Source organism: Phallusia mammillata, chromosome 1, assembly GCF_965637545.1.
Source record: "Phallusia mammillata chromosome 1, kaPhaMamm4.hap1.1, whole genome shotgun sequence".
Classification (NCBI taxonomy): Eukaryota; Metazoa; Chordata; class Ascidiacea; order Phlebobranchia; family Ascidiidae; genus Phallusia; species Phallusia mammillata.
In genome coordinates this window covers 3,174,137-3,193,387 of record NC_137252.1, presented here as the reverse complement: position 1 = coordinate 3,193,387, position 19,251 = coordinate 3,174,137, and the positions used below count along the sequence as shown (strand labels likewise).

The window sequence follows — 19,251 nt, the reverse complement described above, 5'->3', positions numbered from 1 at the left end:
CGCTTATATGTGAATTCAATGTCCCAGCTTAAACGTACATGCGGCGTGGCCTTTTCCTGTGACGCGCGACAGTCGGGTTTACATTCTTACCAACTGCGTGATGCTGAACGCGGTGCGGAAGGAGATCAAATATGACGTAAATTGAAGAGGTTAAGAGCTGTGTTGAAGAAACAGATTACTCACAAGCAGTATAAGGTTCGAGCAGCGTATGTTGTTTTGTTAAGGAAGCTTGAATCACAGAAGGAAATTCAGCTCAGATAAGATTAGTGCAATAAGTCTTTGCTGGCTGAGTCACATAGGGAAATAAAATAAGCGATTAGTTGAAATTTACTTCAGCGAAATGTAGGCTACTTGGACTTCGCAGAGACGACCTAAACGAAACTAGAGCAGACTGTATGCTTCTGTACTTACAGCATATAATGTTACGCGAGTTAGTATTAAAGTAAGGCTAGTCATGTACGTTTTTAGGTTGTTAGCCTATGTAAAAAAAAGTATAGTAAAATTAAAGACGAAGTATACGCCGTATGCTTATGCTTCCGTATACAGTTTACAAATAGTTGCTACTGTCTTGTCCCGAACACTCTGGCAAGAGTTCTATAAAATCAATGTCACATGCGTATGTACTAAATTTATTCAGTGGCCGATTTTCATGATGCAATTTATATTTAGCTGGTAGTGAGTTTAGCATACCTGGACTCTTATTTGGAATGTATTGTTTTGTTTCCAATTACCATAGCATTTGCGTTACCCTCGAGAAATTACTACAGGAATAAATAAGACGGAAAAAGAACGTTTCTTTTGAGTACTTACTGCCTGGGTTATAAATTCGTAGCGGTATTTTGCATACTTCAAATAAAAACGACTGTGCTATGACCTAATTTCCATTTATTGGGAGATTCCAAACAAACAATTGCTATTGTGATTTAATAAATTTACATTTAGGTGATTTGTAGGTCTTTGAAATCTGTATATTTACCGTTGATTGTGTCTCATTGTATCGTATTGTATAAGTAATATATACTCCTGATTTTGTGTGTGAAGAAAGCAAGATGGCTGGCTGTGTTAAGGTTGTGTTCATATCGTTCAACGTTCTTTGTCTGGTAAGTGTTAGATGTATAGTTATTTCATGTTTATCTATTCAATAAAATGATGTATTTTCGATAGTTTTTCAAACAAACTGGTTTCAAACGCTGTGAAGTGACTATAGGGATTCTGTACTTATTCCGAACCACTACAAGCCTATGCTAACGGCCAGCAGGCCTTTCACTATTGTAGGCTAAATAATGTTCTTTATTTCACCAATGACCGCCAGTGTAGCCAATCCACTAAATCAAATGCCTCATAGAATTGCCAATTAACATATTTTCATAAACTTTAGATGGCTGGAGCCGCGATGTTTGCTGGAGGAATGTTAATCCAATTTATGGATGTAGTTCAAAACACACTAAAAACCATCAACAACTCAATTACATCCACACAAATTGGAGGTATAGGAGTAGGACTTATTGCTCTAGGAGCCCTTGTCCTTCTCATATCGTTCGTTGGATGTTGTGGAGCAATTTCTGATAGCAGAGACCTACTGGGTGTGGTAAGCACTATTTTTTTCAAATTAGTTTGCAATATTACTGTATTGTATTTAATGCATTTACAGTGGACAGAATTCAACACATTTAACATGATTCTGATGTTATTCCCACACAATCGCCCAGTACCCATTTGCGTTCACATTAGTATCCATTATTAATTCACCGACATAACCCATGCTGTAATTTTTAAAACACACACAGTGTCTCTGTTGCCTTGTTACGTCACAGTTAACTATTCATCCATTATTCACACGTAAACAAAACCGAAGTGTACGTCATAAACTAGATTGTTAACGTTCGATGTTTTTACTATTCCATTAGCATTCATGCATGTTTAAAACGATTCAGCCAAAACAGAAAGGTCAAATCGGTTTGGCCACGCGAACAAATCAAAATTACCATGATTTCTTGAATATAAGTTTGTAACAAATTTAGCAAAACTTTTGAAGTTTCACAGTTTGAATAATACCACGTTGTCAATTGTGCATAACAGCATAGCCTTTGTTTGTGGAAACCATTACCAGTCTTGACCGAAATAGTCTGGTTAGTTGAGATACATGTCAAGCTATTTAAATACATGTTTTTACGCTTCACAAGATGAAACTTGGTCACCATTTATTAAATACATCGTACTAAGAAACAACATGTTTGACGAATGGACATTGGTTTTGATCAACGTCAGTTAGTTTCGCAAGTTGAATAAAACTTTCCCGAATTGTGTTTCTATTTGCGCAACCCAATGCAGTTCGAAACTTTCGGTTGTACGTATCCACGAGTCTTTACCCATTTCCTCCTCTGTTTCAAAATTGTTGTAAACCTCTATTCAAAACTAACAACACACCAAGCTATAGTCAAAAGCGTTACCATAATGAGGTATAAACTGTTTTTGACGTTTTCTCAATTAAATTAATATTAACGGCACAACAGAGTAGCAAAGTTGTCATTCTACTTTTAGTTGTAAACAATCACTAATGATCTACAACAGTGGTTCCCCATCGGGGAGTAATCCTCCCAAGGCCGGAATTTTAAAATTTGAAAGAGGGGATTTTTTCAGACACAGCCCGTAAAAGACTCGAAAGTTGGTGAAACTGCGACTCAAATGATGCCGAGAGTGTGTGTTTAGGCCCAAATCTGGCCCGTTTTATTCAAACAAAAGCCCGAAACCGTCTCGAACCAGACAACTTACAACTCTGCTTCGAGCATTTCAACAATAACCTACCTTAGACAAAAAACTTAAAATTTCGTGTTATGTTTCACAACAACAACTGTCAGAATCTAATTGTGTGTTTTTGTTTACAGTATTTCGTGTCTCTGCTTCTACTTTTCGTCGGCCAAATAGCGGTTGGTATAGCTGCATTCGTCTTGGGATCTCAGGTAAAGAAATAAGTATATGCAATATGCAACATCACATTGATATATTTGGACACCTGCGAATGTGATGTGTTTAGGGCAGAGCCGCAGTCGGGGATATTACTTAAAGGAAGTATTAATTAACTTTCGTTGTCGGTAAATGAAAGTTAGGAAAATATGTAATGAAACTTGGAGGTAAAACCTACTATCGAAACCCTAAAAGGAAAAAGGTTGAGAACATATAAACCATTAGCATGTGATATAGAGCGGTTGCGTTTCCGGTTGCTTCCCAGAAAAATAATGACATGCATTAGAGTAAGACATATCGGGACTTTCTAGCAAATTCGCACTACGTATTTCTTATGACGGTTAGTGTTGGTGTAATGATATATTTTGATCAACACATGAGGATATTTCTGCATTGTTGTAGGTACCGATTGCTTTAATTCGCAAAATAATCTCATTGTAACTGATGCCGCTAGGAAATTGCCTCTAGGATAATATTCAATTTGTATTGAACCAAAATAGGTTAATGTTATGTGATGTATTAAAACATTGTTTATAGGGCAGAAGTACATGTAGATACATACATTTACCACACTATGGATAGTAACATATAGGATCAGCCAAGCACAGAATTTTCTTATATCCTGTCTTGCGTCGTGGCAGGATATGTTGTCAGCCACTAAACCACAACACGCGTTATAAGGGAAATACCGCGCCCTACTATGAAAACTTAGAGTCCTGACAAATCGATGACGTACAAAAACGTGACGTGTCGAAGTTTCATTGAGTTTTAGTAGAAATTTATCTGCGAAGTGCCAATAGTTTAGTGTTTCCCAAAAATTTGTCACACACTGCACTTAATCACTTTAAAAAACTAATTTCCCTACATGTGGTAATGCAGACGTATTTTCATTAAAACAAGTTAACTTTCGTTTAACTCAGCGGTTCCCAAACTGGGGTCCGCGGTCCTTTAGGGGTCCGTGAGGCAATTTTGGGGGGACCGCGAAGCGGTTGAAGTAATTCTATAATCTTATTTGGCGTCAGTTTGTGCCACTAAATAAGTTTAAATCAAAGTAGAATTGAGAATCGACTGTCTCCATTGCTAAACAATGGCCTTTATTGAATGACAAATATCAAAAATGCAATTGTTCGCGCACAATCGTGTTACCGAATTGTTTTGACAGCCCGGAATTGGGTCTAGCGATTTCGGGTGGCGGTATTATCTTTGCCAAATAAGTCCCAAAAGCCCTGCCAATCTGATCTATTCCCCGAGACTGTCTCCCCAATTCTGTAAACGGTCCAGAACCCTGCAGTAACGACTCACCACGGAAGCCGGATCTACCTAACACTGGTTTTGCTAAAAGGGCGTCTCACAGTTTATTATATTATATATATTATTGCAATACTCCAGCGGCGTTACTAAAACTCCAGCACGCAAAACCTCTGCACGTAAAACCAACAGCGACACATAAACATAAAAGCAAGGCACTACAACAACCGTTCGCGAGACGCCCAAGAGAAGACTGCCTCGTACTTGTTCACCACGTGCAAAACGGAACTAGGTTTGCGGGCCGTTGACCAATCACCGGCTCGCGCAATATCACAAGGTTTCCCGGCACATCCGGGAACGCTAATTAACGATGCGGAAAATGCGGCGAGGAAAATACAGTGCGTGGAAACAGCGTGCCACTAGGACAAAGAAAAATAAGGCAAATGAAAAACAGCATTAAGTGGAAATAAGGAATTAAGTGAAAACTAAGAAAATATGTAGGTGACTTTACAATAGAACATGTAAGAAATACATTTAAATGAACATAAGTGAAACATATAAAACAAATAAGTGAAACGTGAGCATAAGTAAAACGAATATACATAAGTGAAACGAATATACATAAGTGAACACGAATAACATAAACCCAATTAACATAAACAGATGAAAGAAACGTGTTGCTTAAAACAACTCCACCAGAAAATGTGCAGCGACGGACACGTGAAATATTTTTGCCACAATCGTAATGTTTTTGTCCTGTTTGTGATGTCATATGCTGTCTTTGGATGATTGTTATGCGCAATTTTGCATAACTAGCTAAAATCCTGCAATCAACTTTCGTTTTTTGAAATACACATTTAAGCTTAAGGACCGCGAGCCCTCGAAATAATGGCAAAGGGACCGTTTTGAAAAAAATATGAAAAAGTTTGGGAACCACTGGTTTAACTGTATAGAAGTATAAAATTTCGACAACGTTGATATTTTGCAATCTACCAAAAATGGCATCATTATAAGAGTGAAATAAATGGACGAAACCCAGTGAAAGTTTAGAGAACGACCTCGAAACAAGTTTTCTTGCAACAAGGTTTAATTTCAGACATATGTATCGTTACGAAGTGCAAAATAAACAATTACCACCAGCGAAAGAGATTGTTTCTTAGAATACGGATTGAACAATATAGACATTGTGACGTTTCATTACTGTTATGATTGAACGTACGGAAAGATTTAGTTATGTCACGTGTTACAAAATATCTGTTTTATTGATTTCAGGGTGTCTCGCAACAGATTGAGATGCAACTTGGTCTTCTAGTGCGTGGATATGGCAATAATGCCAATGAACAGGCAGTCGTGGATTTTGTTCAGCAATATGTGAGTTATAAAAACATATTCAGATAGTGATGTATAGATACTTAAGCGTCAAATATTACTTAAGTGGGGTCATCAGTGCCACTTTAATGGTTTCTATTGATACAAATTCCGTAACTGGGTCAAGATGGTCAGATTTGCATTGTTTGGTAATTTAAGTGGGTTAGGTCTTAGATTCAGGCATACGTCATACGTTTTAACAACAATACAATTTTCCCTCCAAAATATTTTAGCACTAATATTCAAAAATTGCCAAGTTATACGAACTTGTCCGTCAACTGTCCGACTTGTTTACCAATTGTTATTTTTACCAGATACAAGCTGCATTATATAATTGATTGTGTGAAATTCGTCCAATATTTGTTACCTTGTTTTTGTAAACACCATAAAAAACAGCTCTTATAACCATCTTTAAAAGTAATATGTGTCTCTTTTTGTATGGTGCTATAGTGTTTGGTCATCATGGACAAGTTTGTGTCTGCATTAGCTGCAAGAGGCGAAATGTTGCTACATTAGTTTCTAACCGAGTGAATCAATTGTAATACACGTCATATAAACTGTTCTGTATTCACCTGCCCGAAACTGACTCGTTGTGAAATCACACGCTTTAAGTTATTAGTAATAAGGTATCATTTAACATCGCAAGTTGTGAAATCTAGTTCGAATGCTGTGGCTATAACGGGACCGCCGATTACGCCTTGTACAATCCACAAACGCCAACATTGAGTCCTAACGCAACAACAGCACCTGAAGTGACCACGATGCCTCTAACAGTCACAATGCCAACGATGGATAACTCAACTAACAACTTGACACAAAACTTGACCACTGCTGGTAAGATAGCGTTTGGAACATTGCCTTAAGGGCGTTTATACAAGACAGGGTTAGATAATTTGGATGACTGCTATTAGTTTGTGTTTTTATATTTTGCGTCAATTAACTGGTTTAGGAATTATCTCATGTGATGCTTAAATATATGAAATCGTACCTTTTATATTTAATGACTTCGAGTACTGATTATTCGTTGGGTCAAAGTTTTAAAATTACTTGTAATTTAGCAAATATTGTAAACTTCCAGAAATGAACCGTTTTTTTTTTGTAAATAATATCATGCAAGTACTTTCAAATAGACGAATAAGTAGCCTACTTGTTTTAAAGCTTTTTTATATGTTTATTCGCCCACTTAACGGCATGTTTTGTATCGATGCATCTATTTATGTAATTGTTGACCAGAAATTTGGCCAACCAAAGACCTTTTAAGTTGCTACAACAAAAAGGGTGTAACCAGTGGTGGGATTCAGCCGGTTCGCACCGGTTCTATAGAACCGTCTCACGAAATTTTATGCGATCAGCGAACCGGTTAGCATTACTGGTTATACTGTCAATGGACTTTTTGTAACAGAACCGGCTGAAAAATATGACTTTTGCGATAGAACTGGCTGACAAAAAAATTAAATCCCACCACTGGGTATAAAACACACACTTCATTGCATACGTTCAATTACAGCTGGTAACATGTATTTGACCGGACATTGGCCTGAAAGTTGCTGCAAAAGAGCGAATGGAAATTACATCAACACGTCATTGTGTACTGACAACACATTGCCGATCAGCACGTTGGAGATGTACCTCAACACCCAGGTGGGTTACGTAAAAGTACTTGGGCAATCTACAGGGGCTGTGGCAATTTTCTTGTAGAGCTAAAATAACGTTAAACGGGACATTTAACGCTGTTTAAGATTACTTGGATGGACTAGTGTTTCTTAACCATTTTAGGTCTCCGACTATTTCGCATTAACATAATTACTCTAAGTCTAAGCAAAATGTGTATTTATGGCATGAGCTTGGAATATATTATTGTATGTCCTGAGGTGAACGTGGGAAATCACGAAAAAGGTTTACGGACTCATTTGGGCCCACAGACTTGCGCATGCGAAATAGCCTTTGTGTTTTGAAATTCAATTGAAAAAACATTATTTTGCATAAACTTATATTTAAACCGAAAAATAGAATGCATATTGCATTTTGTCGCTTTATAAGAAATTTGTCCTGCAAGATATGTCATTATCCTGATGAAGGCGTCTTCTATAGGGCGTCGAAACGTCGATTGTTTACAATAAAACTCCTGCATGAGCAATACTTGGTTATAGAATGAATATGTTCAAAGTATAAATAAATATTGGACTGAATTTTAAAATGACCTGTAGTGATTGGGCAAAACACTTTGACCAAGTATGCCATCACTGTATATTATTTATATTATTCTTTAACAAGGCTTTACGTGCCGGTCAAGGTTACGTTAAGTAAACCGCCAGATAAGACGTGTTGTCCCAACAAACATTTACATGATATTTACAGGGATGCACAAACGTGTTGGCGGACTTTATGAAGTCAAACCTGATAATCATCGGAGGCGCAGCACTCGGTATTGCATTTGTGCAGGTATGAGCATAAACTGTGAAATGTATTTACCCAGGAGAATAATTATGGGACCTCTGATTTAAGCAATATATAAGCGCTATTGCAAACGAACATTTGTAATCAAAAACTGTTTATTGCAACACTGGTTTTAAACCTGTTTTTTTAAACCGTTTGTAAATAAATTATGTTTAAGTCTTTCAAATATTTCACCAAAGACACAAGGATTTAGCAACTAAAAATTTTCGATTTCTTACACCTTTCTTCTTTATGTCGCGCCCGTTTTCAATTGGGAAGTGTAACCTATTTAAGATCACATTTAAGTAAATATTAAGTAGGGGTCACAGGCTTAAATAGACTGGCAATTACTTATTAACAACTATACCAAATGCGTTAAGTTTTTGAAAAATGGGTTTTAAATCAACAAACATTGCTTGCAAGAAAGAAGCTGAATTAGACTTTACTCAATGAAAAGCCTTAATCATCACGTTACATTATATAGCTGTAAGGCAGCGTATAAGGAAATAACTTTGTTGACACACACAGGGGCGTGATGCAGAAACTTTGAAGGAGTCAAATTTCAAGTCAAACTATTTATAAAGTGACGCAATTTCCTGTCGAACAGACAACCGCCATTTCCTTTTATACACAAGACCGAAAAAATAAATCGCTTCCTTAACAGGCTGAGGCGAAAGACCGTAGCCTGATACATCATGGACAAAACTGCATTATAACATTGCGTGTTTGTCGTTTCTTTTGTTATTACTCTTTATGACATGACTATAACAAGCAAACAAACACAAACATTTCGGTTGAATCAAAATTAATTGTTAGTTATAGCAGGAATAAATGTAGGCCTAATGTACATATATTACAGGCGTGTTTTCGATTCGCTTTTGTCACATGCAATTGGTTAAGTAAAACCGACCTGGGCCCGTTTTCTTTTAAACGTTTTTTGGGTTTAGTAGAATAAACTAGGTTACATGCGTTAATGCCACACAAAATTGTAGTGGGCTACACAACGACGATTGATGGTTTTTATACCGAATTAACTAAGTCTATCTTTTAATCAATATCACGTGTTGAAAGGCATATGCTACCACAAATGTAACCTGCGGTGGGATTCGAACCCGCGCCAGCTGATCTGCATGAACGCTTTAAGACAGTGTTTCATACCGGAACGGAACGGAACGTTATACCGGAACGTTATACCGGAACGCAATAAATAATTTTTGGCTCAAATACCGGAACGAAATACCAAAATAAAAATATTTAAAATACCGGAACGGAACGAAATACCGTTATTTTTTATTCCGGTATTTCGTTCTGGATATTTGACATGATACGATTGCTGAAAATTTCGCGCCGTTAAGCTATAATAAAAATTGAAGCTCCTACAATTTACATCCGTTTGACCATCATTGACAAATGTTATGTGACATAACAACTACCGACAATAATTCTTGTGTGTTGCAACTTTTTTTCTTTTTCGCTTAATAATTGCAACGACCACAAAGAAATGTTCGTTTGTTAAGACCGAAATACCGAAAAATACCGTTATAAATTTAGTTCGGTCAGACCGGAACGAAATGAAAATATCGGTCCAGAACGAAATAACGAAAAAAATAATTTGCTCAGAACGAATAACGTTATTTGGTTTCGTTCCGTTCCGGTATAAAACACTGGTTTAAGAATGATACCAGTAAGTTATGTGTCCATCTTAGCTCAGTACAAGAAAGTTTGCAGACAGAACCGCAATAAAGGTTTGCCCAAGTATTACTTAATTATGGAACAGCCTGAAACACATGACGAAATAGGAGTTAGTTTGGTCATGAACTGCGCGTGTAAGTTGGTTTGGTACTTTAGTGCGAAACCAGGAAATACTTTTAAGCTGACGTCAATATCTTTCATTTTTAGGTCATCGCTATGATTACAGCTTGTTGCATAAGAAAAGAGATTGACTAATGAAAGAAAAAAATCACTGTACGCGTCTCTTTGTCACCCACTGCCGACAGATTTCTTTCGTGCGGCACGCCACCTAGTGTCAATTAAGGAACTTTTGCGAAAACAAATTCTGTTTCGCAGTGTAAATATTCTGTGTTTTTTTAGTTTTTGTGCTGTATTTTATCTGTATTTCGATATTGATAGCAGCAGATTTGTGTTATTCGATCCGGTTTATGAATCCTACTTAGGCTTGGAGAGAATTGGCTTTTGTTGGAATTTTTTATTTTATCGAATCTGACGCTGCTAAACAACATGCTAGTGCAGGGGTTCCCAACCTGTGGTACGTGTACCACTAGTGGTACGCGAAGGTTTTTCAGGTGGTACGCGAGTAGCTACCGTTTTTTTTTCACAAAAACCTGGATTCACGAATTTATATTTTGTTTATCTGTTTTTGTTGACCAATTGGTGGACAGTAAACAAAAATCTCATTAAATTTAGTTGTGGTGCTTTAGTGTTATTTTATTAGGCCAATATTATTCTTCTGAATACAATATAATTCGATCAAATTAGTTGTTGAAGTGGTACGCGTGGCAGTACAGAGCGTCCAAGTGGTACGAGATCGTAAAAAGGTTGGGAACCCCTGTGCTAGTGCTTACATGTGTTCTGTTTTTTGTATACATTAACCTCAAATATGATGGATCCAACGAGAAACTTTAAAAATGGACTTTTTTGCATTTGATTCCCATAAAATTAGAATTTATCCTGGGATATCGTATATGCATTTTTGCATCGAAGGTTATTAATTTATTTGGACATTTCTGGTTGGAAACCTGAGCAACTCGAAGGCTATTATAACGGAACGACGCAATGGTCCTGTAATGCTCCTGTTTTAAGGATTTTTTTTATAAATTGTCGAAGAATTATTTCTTTTGTGGAGACATTTTGCCAGAAAAAAACATGTCACTGGTATGTTCGCTTTGTACCAGGGGCGGGGAACCTACTTAGTACTGCGGGCCGCATGAATTGCACAACATTTTGCGGCGGGCCAAATATTTATTTATTTTCAAATTCCGTGTAAAACTACCCAAGGGACACAAGTGTTATTATATTTCATCGCTCCAGATTTGATTTTTTCTTTGCTGGTACATGTTTGCAAAAAAACAAGGCATACAGGTATATCACTTATTTCGACTAAAAAATAAGAGTTGGAACACCCTAGCTCTATTGCTGATCTGTTTGTTTTTTTAATGATATGTTTGAAATACCAATATAAGGATCGCACGTTAATAGCTCTAAAATCAAAAAATAACACCACATGACAAATGATTTGTTACTGCAAGAAAAGGCAATCGAGTGACTGTTACGTCACAAACATAGCAAGTGGTTCAATGCGTGGCATTTTTTTGTAAGTTTGGCGTCATAATGTGGAATGGGAAGATTAGCAATAATGTCGAAGTAATTTTTAGGAAATATTTGTACAAAAACGTTTTTTTTTTTTTTATGCTATGTTGTATACTTTAACAAAAATCTGACGCGGGCCGCAGGTTCCCCACCCCTGCTTTATACCAACTGCTAGCATACGTTAATGTTATTTTAAATCACGTTTGTAAATAGTTGTTACCGAGTGTAATCCACTTGAAACTTAGATTTACAAGGCTAAAATTACGACACAAATGTGGCTGACTATGAAGTGGAGTCCTCTGCTTTCTGCAAATTCAAGCCGAAACCTGACGTACAACTCTTGTTTATTAAACTTTTTATGTAAGTTTCGTTAATTTTGTGTCAAAAACTCGCTGTAAAAACTGCCTTTTGTTGAAAAACATTCCCGAATGCTCCAGTGTTTACTGTCTATGACGTCACAATAAGTATTGCTGAATTGATTGTTTGTTCGCACTTGAATACAAACAAGTTTGATATGTGATGTTTACTTTGTGACCGTTTCATATCATACCAAAATAAGTTTTTTTATTTTTCGGTCACAGCAAAATGGAAATAGCGATGTACTATTTACAAAAAGAAATAAAGTTTTGCTACTATTTGAAGATTTAGGTAATAACACGCCAGAACGCCTCCTTTCATGACTCAACACATCATAAATCTGTCTAAAACTGATTTAGATAAAATATATATTTTAGTGAAGAAAGTGTAAAAAATCTGTAGAGAGTTATAAATTGTCAATTTGAATAGCAAGTTTTTTCAGTTGTATACTTCTTTGGCCTTCTTGTAGTGAAAGCAAAAATATGAAGCTTTTTCCAGCCATTGTTTAAAATGCCCACAGATCCAACGTTCCAAACTCAGAAAAAAAACTTAAAAACCAATTTCAATGCCAGGATTTTTTTCCACTGCTTCCTTATGATTGGTTGGTAGAATTGATTGCTGTGATGAAAGAATGTAAACAAAGCAACAAATAGATAATTTGAAGTTCCACAAAATGACCAATGATTCCTTGCCATTTTTTCACAGTGTAATTATTTCTCCAGGCATCAATTGATGTCAGTCCCATGCTGCTCTGCTCGATCTTGGGCGTCTCTATAATTAAAAAGTTGTGTGTTTTAGAACATTTAAACGGAAGGATTTTTAACCAGTAAACTGTACAAACACACAAAGTCATTTTCCCAGGGCTGTATGGCTTTTGATTTCTATTTTTTCTAGCACAAAACACAAGCAACTTATGTGAAAATGCAGGCAGTTCTGCTGAATAACATAACTTGTTTAGGGTTTTATGCAAAACACTACAATACTTTAAATGTTACAGTTTGGTATTTGGTTTGGAATACAGCAGATTGGGTAATTAAACAGAATTATCTTTGGTAGCCAAAATGTTGTAAAGCACGCACAAAATAAACTGTTTTTATCTAAAAAAAGTTCCTTGAAAAAGGAAACCTTACCTTTTGAATGAATCCATCTCTTCTCATCCTCCTAGCTTCCTCTTGCATCAACATCCGATATTCCTCTTCCTCTCTCTTCTCCTGCTCTTTTATCTCTTGCTCCTGTTCTCTCCTGCTCTGTGCTTGTCGATCTCGCTCAGTTATCTGACCATGGAGCTCCTCTTGTCTGAAAAAAATCCTCATCACATTACACAAACATGTTTCTAATAGAATAATATTGAATATTGCACAACAAAACGACTGCCAAAAATAAAAAGACCCCTAAATAGAAAGTTTGTTCCTCAAAGAACTCACAAAACTTTTGTTCAAATAAATAAAATACTTTTAGAATATCACAACAATACTAACCACAAAGCAAACTGCCTTCTTATGCAGCGTGTTAATTGGTTTCCTTATATAGCTCCCATTTTATTGGTAATTTAAACACATTTATGATAAAATACAAACCTCTGCTGTTTTCTTCTTTCTTCCTCTTCTTTGTCTCTTCTTGCAGTTTTCTGAACATCCTCCATTTGTTCAAGAAGCTCTTCTCGCTCCTGAAGAAGAGCTTGCTGTTGGATTCGATTCTCCTCCGCACGATCCCGAATCTGATCTGCTCGCTCTCCCAAAACCTAGCAATGAAAAAATCATGTTATCTACTTGAAAAAAACCTGGAGTTACTTTTTTTTATTCAAAACATAAATTCTGCTAAAAATCTAACTTCGAGTATGTCAATTGTAAATAGTTGTTTCTGTTTTACTTTTTAAGTTGCGGCTTATATTGTTTTTTACCTGCCGTTTGTGCGGCTTATAATCGAAGGCGGCTTATATTTTAACTTTATACCGAAATTATTTCTACACTCCAACTTTTTAACTTATTTGGGGTTCAAAACTTATATGCATGTATAGATTAATCGTTTGTTTAATTTCTGTTATTAAAAGAAACGATTTATGCTTTTTATCTGTTTTTGTGAAACAGTTATATATTATACTGATCAGAAGCAAGGATCTTTCTTTTATACATTTTATTGTCTATGGAAGATTCGTTAAATAACAAAACATGTATGCATGTACAGATTTATACGTCGACATACGTTCTGTTGGGTACAGTAGGCCTAACTAACAGCTATGGGCAAATAGTTACACTGTAACAATAGAAAGATGTATTAAGAAACAATAGTATCTAAAATTCAAGCGTGTGGCTTACAATCGAGTAAATACGGTAATAAAAATCTCGTTTTGTTGATAAGAATCAATAAAAATCAGCATTTGGGAGGCTGTAAAAAGAATTAAAGCAACTCTCTTAGCAAAACAAAACACATTTCAACTAACATAGTTCTTACCTTCAGTCTAAAACGGGGGTCAACAAACTTTTTTCAATGCGGGCCGGATAAATTTAATAATGATCCGAGCTGGCCGCATAGTTTACATGCCCTAACGTCGTCTTTCCAAACTTAGCCAGCAAAGCGATTTTTATAGGGGCGCCCATTTTATATTATGTTTACCTAAAACAATTTAAACCAAGTACTTACTTCCATCATTAACTTCTCTCTCGCCACTCTCTCTTTTCTCCACTCCTCCTCCCTTTGCTCCCACACTCTCCTCGCCTCCTCCCGATACACGAGGTCAAGTTCAGCTTCACGTTGCTTCTCAAGTTTCAATTGTTCCTCCAACACCTGAAAAGTCACAAGGTTGTCATTATCAGGAAAGGTCTATCATATGTTAAGTCAATCTAAAATATTATGAAAAAACTTGATCAATAAAAATTTAAAACTGCCATTTATGGTGTAAGTGCAAAATACAAAAAGACAAAACATAAAACTTATCATTTAATCATTATAAAGAAAAAACACAAACCAAAATAAAAGAAAATTTAATATAAACTCCACTAAATAAACACTACAAAAACCTTAAAAAACTAGAATGGTGGCTTTCTGATATACTTCCATTTTATATATTCTATACGATATTTACCAATTTACTATACACATCGTTTGATCTACACATATGATTGTTTTTGTAAACAAAAACTAATGGGTCCCCACACGCGTGTTTGTGCGGATCTACGGTAAACAAATGTTGCGGTGATTTTTAAATTCTTAAGAACAAATTTTTAGAAAGCATTAACCCAACAATGAATAATTTTGTTGTATTTTTTGCACTATTGTTGTCGTATAATTACAAAAACATTAAAAAAGAACGAAACAAATACTTTCAATTTAATCTCTTGCTTTGACCCAGATATTGTCGTCCAATGTCGGGTTTCAAACAGAATTTTTTCTAGAAAGCTGTAACAGTTGTGTTACAGACAATTAAAAAGCGATTTGCTGCAAGTGTATACATAACTTTTCATTTAACTTTGTTTCGCAAAACGAGTTTTTCATTTAATTTTGTTTCGCAAAACGAGTGCCATTGACCTGTAGTAACCTTTAGGGTGTACACACCAAACGACTGTTTGACCTTTTGACACCGTTTTCAATAGCACGCCGTCCTCGGTGTTCAAAAACACCGTTTGACCTAATTTATACATGCCTTGAGTATTTGATTAAAAAAAAAAAAAAAACGCTACGTTATGGCGAATGAAAGTTCTGAACTGTGTTAGTAATACCTACTAATTGACCTTAAGTAACCCGTGGTCATGCAGCGGCCAACATGACAACGAACATTTAAAAAACTTTTATCTTGCAAAAAAGTCAAGTTTATTTTTTCATATTTAGTTTGTGTAACAAAGTTTTGCTTGACATTATACGAAACCGAAGCACGCTTGTTAGGTTTAAATCGCGTCATATGTGTGAAACCTTTGCCAAAACTGAAAATGTGAGTGATAACTTAATAAAACGACTTAGCATTGCTGTGCAAAACAGCTCATTTCTAATCACCGAAACGACGTCTCGTAAAACGTCTGTCCGACGTCAAGCTGAGCCCTCCCGCTTTGCCCTATTATTCGTAAACATACTCTCTTGGGACTTCTGCCTACAGTGTCTTTCTTTACCAAACGAGCGTTAGACACATTTACGTTTCGGGGGCCTGTGGGTAAACCGCTGGGTAATTTGGGGTCAAACTTCAGGTGCAGCAAGTTCAGATTAATATCTAACATATGTCCAAATTTCAATAAATTTGAAGCACGCCTTCTTCACTAAACGAGCATTACAAACCAGCGTTAAAAATTTTATGTTTCGGGGGCCTGTGGGTGAACCGCTGGGTAATTTGGGGTCAAACTTCAGGTGGACCAAGTTTGGATTAATATCTAACATATGTCCAAATTTGAATAAATTTGAAGCACTCTTTCTTGACCAAACGAGCGTTACAAACCAGCGTTAGACAGAAAAAAGAAAAAAAGAAAAAAAAATACGGACAAAAACAATATGTGTCCCCTTCAGGGAAGGGGACCCATAATAAACTATACAAATAACAAACCAATACCTGGAAAAAAACATATTTGGTAAATAAACTCCACCAAAATCACTATAAAAAAATGTTGCTACATGTACATGTATTCTGCCATAACAATTGGCAAATGAGTAGCTGCAAAAACCATAGTTATAACCACATTACCTCTTTCATCCATCTAACATCATCTCTCGCTCTCTTCTGCCTCTCAGTTTCAACCTCCTGTCTTCTCTGTTCCTCAACTTCCAACATTTTTAAGATCCTGTGATCATTTTCAAGTTCCTCCTGAATTTGTTGAGCTCTTCTTCTCATTTGTGCTTTGTACTGATGGTGGAGAAATCTAAAAAACATCCATGTTTGATAAAATTTTCAAGCATCCCAAAATGCCATCCACATATATGATTGATTAAAAGTCGCCACAGCTGAAAAAATCAGATCTACATTGCCATTTATTTTAAACAAACATTTCAGAGCAATAAAATATCCAGACCTGTGAAGTTCTCCCTTTTTTCTTTGTTCCTCAATCTTCTTTCTCTCCTCTTTGAGTTGTTCCAGTTTCCATTCTTCTCGTTCAATTTCTTCTTCTTCGCGTTTTAACGCAGCAGCAGCTTCTTCTCTGGCTTTTAGTTCCTACATAAAAATCATAAATGTAACCAAGAATGCCAAAATTTCATAATGTGAATGGCTAAACAAAATTCCTAAAAAACAGTGTGTTGAACATAAAAGTTAGTATACATTGCAAAAAAATGCTCAATAAAAACTCCAACTTCTTAAAAAACCTATAAATGTTGTATTTCACCTTGCAAACATCCACATTTACCAAGGAATTTTTTTAAAACAGTGAATCATTTTAGTAAGTATATTTAGAGTCACCTGCATTTGTTTCTTAAGAATTTCAGCTCTCTCTATTTCTTCTTTAACTTTCTGCTCTTCTTTTCTCCGAATATTCTCTATGGCTTTCAATCGAGCTTCTTCGTATTCGTTGGCAAATTTTTGCTCAACCTTTTTCTCTTCTTTTTTCACCTACAAAATGAAAAAAGTCACACATGATTTTATGTATAAATTGCTATTGTTCTATATATTTTGTAATTATTACAGTAGCATAGAAAAATAGTTTGCAGTATGTTCTTCATTTAACAATGCTACACAAACTAAACTTACATGATACACGTGATACTTAATTTGTCACTATTTGGCAAAAAAACTAGTATATTAGCAACAGCATCAAACAGAATTTAATTGTCATTGAGAAAGCTAAAGAGTGCTAATAAACATTTTACCAATTCCTTTTATGCGCATGCCAACATGGGATTAATGTTATCACCTACCTCTTGTTTTCTCTCAGTTTGATCTCCCCAAGCTTCTATAACATGTTCGCGATGCAAATCACTTTCCAAAGCTCGTAACTCTGGGTTGTTTTCTTTCCAATGTTCGTACATTTTTTCTTCAGCAATCTGTGGAGTTAAACATGTGTAAATAATTTTTATGCTAATCAGTGTAGACCAGTGGTTCTTAAACTTTCTTATTGTTGGGGCCAAATGGTATTTTTTAAGTGTGTAGGGAGCCGCAAAAAAACGAAACCTTGAGAAAGTCACTAAAAAAGATGACTTTGAAAGCTAAATTAGCAACGTTTGGTGGTTTTCTGAGGTCTGGTGCGAGCCGCAAAATAAGTAGTTGGGAGCCGCATGTGGCCCCGAAAACCGAGTTTGAGAACCACTGGTGCAGACAGTTTATAGTGATTTGTTGACTATCATTATTCCTTGACCTGAGAGCGTTAATTTATTATTGCACAGGAAAGACAATATTACCTGTTTTCTTTTTTCTTCTCTGGCCGATTTCAAAGCTTCAGTTCTAAAAAAGTGGTAGTAAAAGTAATTGAATGTGAAATACATGTAAAGCACCGTAATTTCCAAAGCAAAAAAGGAAAACAAACTAATTCTCATTGACTTTTGTTTCATAGTACGGCAGGCCTATTTAAGGCGCCATACCGAATTAGCCGGTCACCAAGCATTCACCACCATATGGCAAAGCGTAGGCTAGAAAAAATCTAGCCTGTGGTGGGATTCGAACCCACAACAAGAGTCTTTCCTGGACTTACTTTTGTTTCATTTCTTTTATTCTAGAATAATTTCCCAAAGATAATTTTCGTAATTCTGCTTCAAACACATCGGCTTCATCTTGCAGAAGTTTCTGAAGTTTTTCTCTTCTTCTGTGCAATGATGCAGCTTTTTTCGCTTTTTCATCCCGAGAAGCATAAGCATCCATACTTCATGAAAACAAATGTTAAAATTGTGAACATTTAGTTAAAACATTTCAGTTACGTCTGCAGGTAGTATTTTTTACTGTTGATTATTAGGGACAGATACTAATGAAAAGTATTAAGCACTGGATTAGGACAATTAAAATTTAAGACTTCCTGCAAATACTAGTCTGTTACCTTGTGAAGAAGATTAAACAAAACATATGTTGTCTGCAAGATTAACCCACATTAACAAAAAATTCAGAACATGCTTGAAAATACAATTACAACACTAGAACAACTATACAGTTTCTATGAGTTTATTTTTTATTGGTCAGGAAAATAGGACAAAAGCGTTGGCGAATGTAATTGTAATGTATTATTGAACAAAGTTTAGATATGTCAAGTTTATTGAGTTCATTATTCACACACACCTTTTTCGTAGAGCATTTTCAGACACTAGTTTGTTTCTTATTTTCGTATCAACACTTTGCCCTTTGTAATAATTCGCCGCTGAATTCCATTGATCCCGAAATATCTGGTGTTGTTGATGCATTCTCGACATCTGCTGCTCAATATGTTGATGTTTGTGAGTCCAGCAAGATGGTAAAGTTGGAAGAGCCATTGTTTTATAACTAAAGGTGGAATGTAACAAACAAGATGAAAAAATGTCTTACTTAGCAATAGCGTTACCAATTTTAAAATACAAACGAATGTTTACGTTTTGCGGCTGGTTTCTACTTTAAATTATCCAAAGCGGTAAAGATTAAACAAATAAATTTAATATGAGCATATTGTTTTTGTAAAAATAATT

The 19,251-nt window shown here is 35.8% G+C and overlaps 2 protein-coding genes across 2 annotated transcripts; one reads left to right on the top strand and one right to left on the bottom strand.

The window, feature by feature from the left end:
- The first annotated feature begins 947 nt into the window (after window positions 1–947).
- On the top strand, window positions 948–10,276 carry LOC145232355 (23 kDa integral membrane protein-like). The gene is made up of 8 exons (XM_080096962.1): window positions 948–1,100; window positions 1,379–1,588; window positions 2,886–2,960; window positions 5,485–5,583; window positions 6,240–6,414; window positions 7,088–7,221; window positions 7,939–8,022; window positions 9,916–10,276. Exons 1-8 carry the CDS (start codon window positions 1,050–1,052, stop codon window positions 9,961–9,963), a joined length of 876 nt encoding a protein of 291 aa, XP_079953088.1. The 5' UTR covers window positions 948–1,049; the 3' UTR covers window positions 9,964–10,276.
- Window positions 10,277–11,887: 1,611 nt separating this feature from the next.
- On the bottom strand, window positions 11,888–19,148 carry LOC145237026 (trichoplein keratin filament-binding protein-like). The gene is made up of 11 exons (XM_080099726.1): window positions 18,872–19,148; window positions 18,297–18,464; window positions 18,007–18,049; window positions 17,527–17,652; window positions 17,072–17,221; window positions 16,689–16,828; window positions 16,364–16,538; window positions 14,341–14,484; window positions 13,278–13,441; window positions 12,831–12,996; window positions 11,888–12,471 (listed from the first exon to the last, which is right to left on the bottom strand). The coding sequence occupies exons 1-11, from the start codon at window positions 19,060–19,062 to the stop codon at window positions 12,436–12,438; spliced, it is 1,503 nt and encodes a 500-aa protein (XP_079955852.1). The 5' UTR covers window positions 19,063–19,148; the 3' UTR covers window positions 11,888–12,435.
- Window positions 19,149–19,251: the final 103 nt, after the last annotated feature.

Excerpts from the sequence above, each read along its gene's own strand:
- LOC145232355 (XM_080096962.1), top strand. The coding sequence starts at position 1,050 with ATGGCTGGCTGTGTTAAGGTTGTGTTCATATCGTTCAACGTTCTTTGT. Across the intron at positions 5,584-6,239 it reads TGGATTTTGTTCAGCAATAT|TTCGAATGCTGTGGCTATAA; the intron begins GTGAGTTATAAA and ends TGTGAAATCTAG. Across the intron at positions 7,222-7,938 it reads AGATGTACCTCAACACCCAG|GGATGCACAAACGTGTTGGC; the intron begins GTGGGTTACGTA and ends TGATATTTACAG.
- LOC145237026 (XM_080099726.1), bottom strand. The coding sequence starts at position 19,062 with ATGGCTCTTCCAACTTTACCATCTTGCTGGACTCACAAACATCAACAT. Across the intron at positions 17,653-18,006 it reads GAGAAGAAAAAAGAAAACAG|ATTGCTGAAGAAAAAATGTA; the intron begins GTAATATTGTCT and ends TTAACTCCACAG. Across the intron at positions 14,485-16,363 it reads ATGTTAGATGGATGAAAGAG|GTGTTGGAGGAACAATTGAA; the intron begins GTAATGTGGTTA and ends GTGACTTTTCAG.